Genomic DNA, 9,558 nt, shown 5'->3' on the forward strand with positions numbered 1-9,558 from the left:
AGGGGATAAATGATAGATGATAGATGATAAATAGATGATAGATAATACCACATGAACCCCGCACCGGTCCCGTCCCGCCTCAGTGGACCGAGCCGCCCTAGACCCGCTCTCTCCCGGAGCGGTCCGCCAGGACCCGGCCTGCTTCTTCCGGTCCACTGGGCTCATGTTCAGGGGCCAGGGGCCCAGGGGCCAGGGCCCAGGGGCCAACCGCGGCAGACAGCCGACCGCCCAGAGGCTCGTGCGCCTCGTGAACCCGCTCGGGAGGATCCCCGACGCGGCTCCTTTAAGAGGAACTAAGTCAGGAAATATCTCTCCTCCTCTCAGATCTCACTCGCGGGGTCTCGCATCAAAGCAGGTCTGTGGTGAGTTGGGTGATCGACGGGGACGATGGGGACCTGGTTTTCAACGCTTGGCGCGCATATCTAAGGGCTTTGCAAGTGCGGCGCGCGCAGGGGGAATCCTCCTTAATGAAGTCCCGCGTGACGCGCTGCGTGTTGATTGACGAGCGGAGCGGCGGACCGGGGGCCACACACATCTCTCCGGGGGTCTGGAGGGGCACGCTGTGGACGGACTGAACTGTCGCCCGCGGTCGCTTTGTGCCGGAGCAGGCGAGGAGCCATCGCTGTTTACCGCTCGGCTGTCTTGGAGGCTCGGCTGTCCCCGGGTCGGACTTATGCTCTACGGCGGGGAGCTTGTGGATCTCCTCACACGCATCGGATCGCTCCTCTGACGTCCGGACTTGGATGTTCCTCTGAGCTCCAGTCCGGCCTTTAGGTGCTATCGGAGTCGGAGGGTATCGGCGCAGTGACGGCCGATGGCGCAACGGGTGCGTAGACTGAGCAACTTTACCGAGGCTTTACCGGAGGATCACACGGGCGGTGGTCGGACCGAGATAGGGAACCTATAGGAGTCTTTAAGGATGTACTAAACGTGTAGGAGTCTTTAAGGATGTACTAAACGTGTCTTTAAGGATGAACTAAACGTGTAGGAGTCTTTAAGGATGTACTAAACGTGTCTTTAAGGATGAACTAAACGTGTAGGAGTCTTTAAGGATGTACTAAACGTGTCTTTAAGGATGAACTAAACGTGTAGGAGTCTTTAACGTATTGTAGGAGTCTTTAACGTACAGGAGTCTTTAAGGATGCACTAGGAGTCTTTAACGTGTTGTGGGAGTTTTGGAGTCTTTAACGTGTAGGAGTCTGTAAGGGTGTCAGCGGCTGCCTGCTCCTCTTCATTCAGGAGGCAGAAGTTCCTCGGCTCCTTGTGGGCTGCTGACTTTGTTAAGCAGTCAGTCAACACATGTTGAACCTCACAGCAAACTCAGAGGTTTGAAACATGACTATTATGAACACATGAATACCTTTAACATCAGAGTGGTTTTAAACATCACTATTGGATATTATAATCATAGGCAAAAAAGTAACAAATAACGAAGAAGTATTTCGTAAAGGAAACCGGTTTAGGCGGACCTATTTGTATTGAGTAAAAGGGAGAGAAATATAAATTATTAAATATAATAGAAAGGCAATTGACAAAACTGTTATTGTCGTTAACAGTTAACAATTGTCGTTATGTGATCATATTTATGCTCTATATTATGTAATAATGTATTTAAACTACCACACAGTGGGTATGATTAGGGTATTAAAAACAACAACAGAAGCCCAAATCTCCATTTCAGTAATTAGACATAATATCGAAGTTATTATAGGTCTATGATGATACTTACAATTAGTTTCCCTATTATTAGTTAAACTATTTAAACTAAACGTCTCCAAATGAAAGATACAGGAGGCCTGAAACACCAAATAGGCCTACTCTTACAGGCATTTTAACAAGGGGAAATATAGCCTAAGAAATAGGATTTTACTGCAGAGAGCTTCTTCCAAATGATCTCCTTTTACTGTCGTCCTACACCGCTTCGTAAACGCTTCGTCTCTGCGTTGTTGTATCGAGTAGAACTCGATCTGGGTCACGAAGAGTTCTGCGTGGATCCTCTTGAATCAGAGCCTTCTCGAAAATAGGAAGTTTAATTGAAATGAAGGAAGGCTTATGTATTATTATTATTAGGCTATTATTATTATTATTATTATTATTGTTGTTATTATTATTATTATTATTATCATCATCATTTGGTAGTGTTTCACTGGGGGCTCCTCGCGTGCATAGCGGCTCGGCTTCACCCCCCCCCCCCCCCCCTCGTGTTGATAAAGTGTGCAGAGGTCAGCTCGTGCACCGGGACGCGGTCCCAGCCTTACCGGTGCGTTGGTTGTGTGTCCCAGTACGAAGAGCTGCCCCACTACGGGATGGACGGAATCCCCTCCGCCATGTACGGGGACCCGCACGCAGCCCGGGCCCTGCAGCAGGCCGTGCACCTGGGCCACGGGCCCCAGTACCACCAGTACTCCGTCCCGCCCGGCGCGGGCTCCGGCGTCAGCGACGCAGTAAACAGAGACAAAGACGCCATTTACGGGTACGTTGACTTTATTGCTGGCATAAAATGTGACGCCATTAGGAGCATTAACGAGCACTAATGACGTGGTGCAGGGCCATTTCAACACCGCGAAGAATAACGTATCTCTGGAGCCTTTTATTCATTTAGGCTAGTATTATTAGTAGCCTAGTATGATTATCATGTGTGTCATTTATTATTATCATTATTATTATTAGTAGGCCTAGTAGTATTATCATTATTATAATTTGTATAATTTCTTCTTCTTCTTATCATTATTATGATCATTGTTATGCTGATCGCCCGGCTGTGATTATAGTCTGTTCGTTTTATTGTTATTGACATGGCTGTTATCCTTTTCATTAGTTCTCTGAGACCTCAGAGTTTCAGTGTTTGGTAACTTCTGAACTCCAGGCGGTAGGCCTATCGCAACCCGCAGAAACTGGTTAACAAGTGGTTGAAAACGCTTAGATATGTTGTATATATTTATATATAGGTATATAAATAAATAAACATATATTTATATATAAATAAATAAATAAATAAATAAATATTTTTTTTATATATATAAACATACATATATAAAAAAAATACCTACATATATAGGCCTAATGTATATATATATATATATAGATATATATATAAATAAATAAATATATATATATGTAGGCCTATCTGTATTGTTTTTATTCTTTCATTCTTCGTTTTCATGTTTTCTTACACGCTTTACTGACCTATATGTTCTTTACTTATATCTGATTATTGATAAATCATGATTATTTCATGATTTATTTTAGATGTCAGGATCTGAGTTACAAATCACAGGCCTACAATTATAGGTTTGTTTTGTAACTAAACGTAACTGCCGTTGCGTTTATTTTGGTTTTACAATTATTCTCATGTAAAAAAAAGTCTGGATTGTACCACCATGCACTGTTTAAACGGAGAAAACTCTTACAATTGTTCCGTGAAATTGTTAGAAATCGTGTAGTGAGCTGCTCTGGGCGGTTTGAATCTGTTTATCCACACAGTCCTCGCGTGTCAGCGTGTGAACTTAACTACCGTTCATTACGGCCGTGCAGCCGGCGGTTCTGCACGCTGCTGCTGGCCTACTTGTTGCCCACCGAGGGCATTCTTCACCCACCGCTCCTCCAGCGTGGACACGTTAATAACTAACACGGGGACACACACGGACCGCGTCTCCTCCCGCAGGCACCCCCTGTTCCCGCTACTCGCGCTGATCTTCGAGAAATGCGAGCTGGCGACCTGCACGCCGAGGGAGAGCGGCGCGGCCGGCGGGGACGTCTGCTCCTCCGGCTCCTTCAACGAGGACATCGCGGTGTTTTCCAAACAGGTGGGAGGCCTACCGCCACACACACAGGGCGCAAACAGTAATAATATAGCTGCAAAATAAAGGCAAAAAAAACGGTCGTCTCGTCCCAGATAACACCTTCAAACTATTTTTAGGACTTTATATTAGGCTACAGCAACGCACAGTTTCATGAAAGATTTTTATATTTTTTCTTTTCTACATATTCTATTACCTACATTATAGTAGTAGGCCTATCCGGTGTGTGTGTGTCTATTACAGTCCTACATAGTCTATTATAGTGTCCGATGTGTGTGTGTGTGTGTGTGTGTGTGTGTGTGTGTGTGTGTGTGTGTCTATTATAGACCGACATAGTCTATTAAAGGCCTACATTAATTGTTGTAATTGTTGTATTTCATTTGAACAGATTCGATCAGAGAAGCCATTGTTTTCTTCTAATCCAGAGTTGGACAATTTGGTGGGTCTCTCGCTCTCTCTCTCTCTCTCTCTCTCTCTCACACACACACACACACACACACACACACACACACACACACACACACACACACACACACACACACACACACACACACACACACACACACACACACACACACACACACACACAGGACACCCACTTGGTGGAGATTCTCTCTCTCTAATGCGCCGCTGTCTTTTCATCAGATGATTCAGGCGATCCAGGTCTTGCGGTTCCACCTCCTGGAGCTGGAGAAGGTAGGATACGTTTCCCTGCCTCATGTTTCATCTGAAGCCCGATCGGCCGGGCGCGCTATCCTCCTGCCGAAGCTTTGGTTTCACCGAGGACCTAAACGTTGCGGTGAATTGAGCTGACCATGGTTTTGCGCCGTGGTAGCCTGATCCACATGCATATGGATCATATGAAGTTAATTTAGCGGTTTACTGCTTAAGATTGGAAGCCTTTAGCGACCAGTGAATTAGTCATTCTTTATGTCCACAATCCGCTGTTTAACGGACGACATTACGATACCCGCTACGACCATCACCCCCACCACACACACACACACACACACACACACACACACACACACACACACACACACACACACACGCACACACACACGTTATATTCTGTCTGTTCTGTCACTGTTGCTCTGCAGGTCCACGAACTCTGTGACAACTTCTGTCACCGCTACATCAGCTGCCTGAAGGGCAAGATGCCCATCGACCTGGTGATCGACGACCGGGACGGGAACAGGTCGGACAGCGAGGACTTCACCCGGTCCTCTGGAGCCCTGGACCAGGTAGGCGGGGGGGGGGGGGGGGGGGGGGGGGGGGCTGAGGTCATGGGTCACACTCCACGACCCAGGGCGCTTCCAAAAACAACTTCCTCAAGAAATAAATCCACACTTGACGTACGTGTTATATATTGTGGCGAGCAGCACGGGAAGGACGACGAGACGGGAGCCCCGGTTAAGCGGTTATACAACTCTCGCGTCCCTTACACCGCACGGCCGCGAGAGTTGCCTTTATTACGCTCACACATTACGCACAAAAACACACTCAACCTGACCAAATAACATAAACGTCACCTCACTGACGGCGTAAAACATTCTCTCACTCCACAGCAAGGTGGTGTTGATCAGGTCCCGCATATTGTCAGTGCCGCAAAGGTACCTAGAAGGAGCCACAGGTCCACCTAGTATAGTCTGAACCTCCCCCCCCAGGATCCCTTGCGCCACACGGAACACGCGACCATGCCAATGGTCGCTACAATATGAAACATCACGTCTGACCTGAAGGGGATGCTAGCATTAGCGTTAGCCTCGCAGCCCCGCTCGTTAGCAGAGGGCCGCGCAGAGAGCCGGGCTGAGGATGAAGAGGCTTAGTGTCAAGTGGCCCTAAACGGTGCAGAGTAGGTTTTCGGTTTCAAGTAGGCCTGCTCATTTTGTGGCTTGTCAAAAGGTTTGATGAGTTGAACTTTTTCCCTCTTTCAAAGAGCTGTGACGTGGAGGCTCCTCACGTCACAGGAGGATTAACACGTCTCCGCAGGGCCGGCCCGGGGCCCCCAGGGGCCCCTGAACGGAACCCCGCACCTCCATTTAATCTGATGAAACGCACAACGAATGTGTCTTTAAGCACCCTGGTGCAGTCAGGCCTGGAATAAAACCAACGCTTTCTGACCGTGGATCACTATTCATTAATAACAGCACGTCTTGAGTTTAGCAGAGATACATCTGCCCAATTTACATTTGCTGTACACTCAGTGAGGCCTACCTGACTTATTAGGGCCATTTGTGGATCGATCCATTGTTCATTTATTGTAGGCCTATCCTGCTATGTTTGTTCTGTAGGGCTTGTAGCTAATTCAGCTTTGGATGTGTGTAAAACACGAAGAGTAATGCTGGTGTTGATGTAAAGGAGCCTCTAGCGGGGGTAACGGGACACTGTGGGGGTCCTTAGCCCCTGAGCCCCCCCCAGCAGCCCCTGAGCCCCCCCAGCAGCCCCTGAGCCCCCACCAGCAGCCCCTAAGCCCCCCCAGCAGCCCGTACTTCAGCAGCTGAACCCCGCGTCGCTTCCACACTTCATTCCTGCCTCAAGTGGAGGCGGTGTTTAGGGGATAGAACCGGGGTCTGCCTCTTTTAGAAACTCTAAAACCACTCTATAATATTAATACTCCGTTAATATTAATACGCTATGAATACCCCGGTCCCCTCTCTCTCCCGAGGGCTTAATAAATCTTCGCGAGGCTCAGTGCTCTGGTTCTGCGCTCAGCGCGTCGCGGCCACGCCGTCTTCTCCATTACGCGCGCGTTGCGCCGTTTGTCGCGTTGCGCCGTTCGTCGCGTTGCGCACGACCTTTTCGTTCTGGGTTCGCGTCTCACTGAGGAGGATCTGGAGCTCGTATCACAAATCAGCAGTCACAGTTCACATGGCATTACGTGACGTTATACATCTACATGTGTCAAGTTTAGATGTTAGGAATCCGTTTGTAAAGGATTTGTACTGATATAGGCTACTGCATTGATATACTTATTTCCAGAAGTTAGACAATATTAGCATTTTTTTTACACTTCTGGCTTAATTTAAAATGTATTTTATGTGTGTGGGTGTGTGATTGTGCGTGATATGGATGTCTTGGCCCTTATGAAGTAGTAGACTGTTTAGTAAGGGCTATATTACCTCAGATAGTCATTTCACCAGCACATATAAAGTTATAATGTTTGAGCACAGCAAATGTTTAATAACAACTTAATAACATTACTTCAATAACATCTGAAGCAGGGCGATTGTAGTATTTGACCTTTAGGGTGGCTTTGCTCAGAGTTTAGTCTGCAATCTGCAATGGTTTATTATATAAGCTTTACGATGAGAGTTAAGAGCTACATCGATGGGTTGTGTCATTTGATGTTGCATTGCCTCTGACTAATCTTCATGCTCTCTCTCTCTCTCTCTCTCTCTCTCTCTCTCTCTCTCTCGTTCATTCCTCCCCCAGATGTCTTGGAGCCGGGACCACGACGACACAGCCTCCGTCCGCTCAGCCGGCACCCCGGGGCCCTCCAGCGGGGGCCCCACCTCTCACAGCGGGGACAACAGCAGTGAGCAAGGTGAGCTTCCCTTCACCGCAGGGGGGCCCCCGGCCCCCCCCCCCCCCCCCGCCGCGCACCGTCCACACCGGGGGTCGTCGAGGGTTCAACTCCGTGGGCTCAGTCGGGCCCATAGCTCGCTGTTATTATTGATGGTCATCACACCCAGGAGAAGGTTGGCGCCTCTCCATGCATATCGGGGTGTTTATGGATCATTTTTATGGATTATGGATAATGAGAATGTTCCCAAACATATTCCCATCATCGGTGTCAACCAGCTCACTGGCGGTTGGATGTTGGACTGGAGTTGTGCGCTGCGTTAATGCGTGGCGGAGACAGCGATCTGTCCCCCGGTCTGTTGTGGAGAGAAAAAGGAGGTCCGGGGTGGATCAAGTGGCTGGTCGGCGCGCCGCAGCCAGATAGTTCCTCTCCGATGTCTACGGCCTATGGAGAGAGGAAATGTAGCGTGCGACGCGCGCCCGGGAGCCAAGAGAAACACTCCGTGGGCCGTTTGTGTTCCTCTCACGGACGGCGAAGCCAGGGACAGATGGACCGGTTCGCGGTGCGTGTTTGGACCTTTCAAACAGAATGGATGCGTGTGAAATTGCACAGCCCTCGTCTCCTTGGTTTCCCTCCTCTGGTTTTTCCAGTCACGGGACGATGTTAAAAAAGAGACACACGGTCTGGGCCCAAGCTGCCCTGATGCAACTCAGACAAGGCCTCAAGGAATTCAACTTTGGGCTTTTTTGCTAACTTTTGGAACATTAGAAGATGGTGCAGACCTCGTCCAGGAACATCTCCCACCGGGCCGGTTTGCACACGTGGGTGTGTTGTTGTTCTTATTTCTCTGGAGGCTTGTGATTGGTGGTTGGGACGGGGGTCTTCGGCAGGCTGTCTGCCGTGCGCTCCTCTTATGGAGACCAGGAAGGGTCCAGCGGGCCGTCCGCAGCGCCTTAGCCCCCGCATCGGGGTCTGACTGGGCTGTGGTTGAACTCAGACGACAACGTGTTCATTTATGGGTGGGGAAGTTTTAGATGTACGTTATTATTTCCTAATCCAGTTGACTGGTCAAGTCTATTTACAATGTGCACTGTAATTAGCACACACACACACACACACACACACACACACACACACACACACACACACACACACACACACACACACACACACACACACACACACACACACTCTACATGGTGTTTCCCACCAGCCCATGTCTCAATCGCTGTGGATGAAGTCTGATAAGCTGAGTCATACCCGCTCAGCGCTGAGCTCTGGGCTCTCCGGGGTTCCTCCGCTGCCCGGCCTACCCGCCGTGGAGTCACTGCAGCGCCGTGACCAAAGCTCTGTCTCCGCCAAGAGACGGTGCGCAGCCATCTGGCCCCCCCCCCCCCCACCCCCCCCCTCGGCCCCGCCCTGCCAGCAGGGGGGGGGGCAACATGGTCTCTCTCTGGCCTCTCTCCCCTTCCCATGTAGGCTGTCTGTAATATCTGTCACCGCAAGGCACTTTGCACCCACCATGACCCCCCCCCCCCCCACACACACACACACACACACACACACGCACACGCACACGCACACACACACACACACACACACACACTCACCCTCTCCCCTGGTCCTCGGGGGCCGGTGGGGCTGGGCTGTCACAAGCCATTAGCGGAGCCAAAATCCCCTCGCTAGCACCAGCCTTTTCACGCACACAGGGAGCGAGACGCCGACGAGTGTGTGTGTGTGCGCGTGGGGTTGTGTGTGTGTGTGTGTGTGTGTGTGCGTGAGTGCGAGTGGGATGGAGAGAAATGTGTGAGGATTGAGCAGCAGAGAGCAGACAGAAAGTACGGAGGAAGGGACAACACAATAAAGAAGAGGAGATGAACGAGAACAGGACAAACCAGAGAGAAAGGAAGAGAGGAAGAAAAGGGAGGCAGGGGGGAGGTAGGGGGGGTGGTTGGGGGGATAGGGGGAGGCAGGGGGGAGGTAGGGGGGGAGGTAGGGGGTGGATAAGCCTGGGGAGCCGTGGATTGGGTCTAATAAGGCTGAGAGCTTGTTTATGGAGTCAAGCATCATTTTTATGATTATTTCCACCTCTTCGGGCTCTGCCATGCAGGGACCCCTCCCCCCCCCCCCCCCCTCCCCTCCCCCCTCCCCCCCCTCTCCCCTCCCTACACACACACACACACACACACACAGACACACAGACACACACACACACACACACACACACACACA

General features: G+C 50.0%; 1 protein-coding gene across 1 annotated transcript in view; it reads left to right on the forward strand.

The window, feature by feature from the left end:
- Positions 1–389: 389 nt before the first annotated feature.
- The window catches only part of LOC311341131 (homeobox protein Meis1-like), a gene marked incomplete at its 3' end in the record, with an annotated part of 9,990 nt that continues 821 nt past the window's right edge, over positions 390–9,558 (forward strand). Inside the window, exons 1-8 of the mRNA XM_084466029.1 lie at positions 390–826; positions 2,283–2,473; positions 3,665–3,806; positions 4,189–4,239; positions 4,446–4,496; positions 4,901–5,044; positions 7,236–7,347; positions 8,595–8,694. Of these exons, the coding sequence (XP_084322155.1) occupies positions 815–826; positions 2,283–2,473; positions 3,665–3,806; positions 4,189–4,239; positions 4,446–4,496; positions 4,901–5,044; positions 7,236–7,347; positions 8,595–8,694 (803 nt within the window). The 5' untranslated portion in view covers positions 390–814. The remainder of the gene's footprint in view (positions 827–2,282; positions 2,474–3,664; positions 3,807–4,188; positions 4,240–4,445; positions 4,497–4,900; positions 5,045–7,235; positions 7,348–8,594; positions 8,695–9,558) is intronic.

The sequence above is a fragment of the Micromesistius poutassou genome (assembly GCF_964030765.1).
Source record: "Micromesistius poutassou genome assembly, chromosome: 3".
Classification (NCBI taxonomy): domain Eukaryota; kingdom Metazoa; phylum Chordata; class Actinopteri; order Gadiformes; family Gadidae; genus Micromesistius; species Micromesistius poutassou.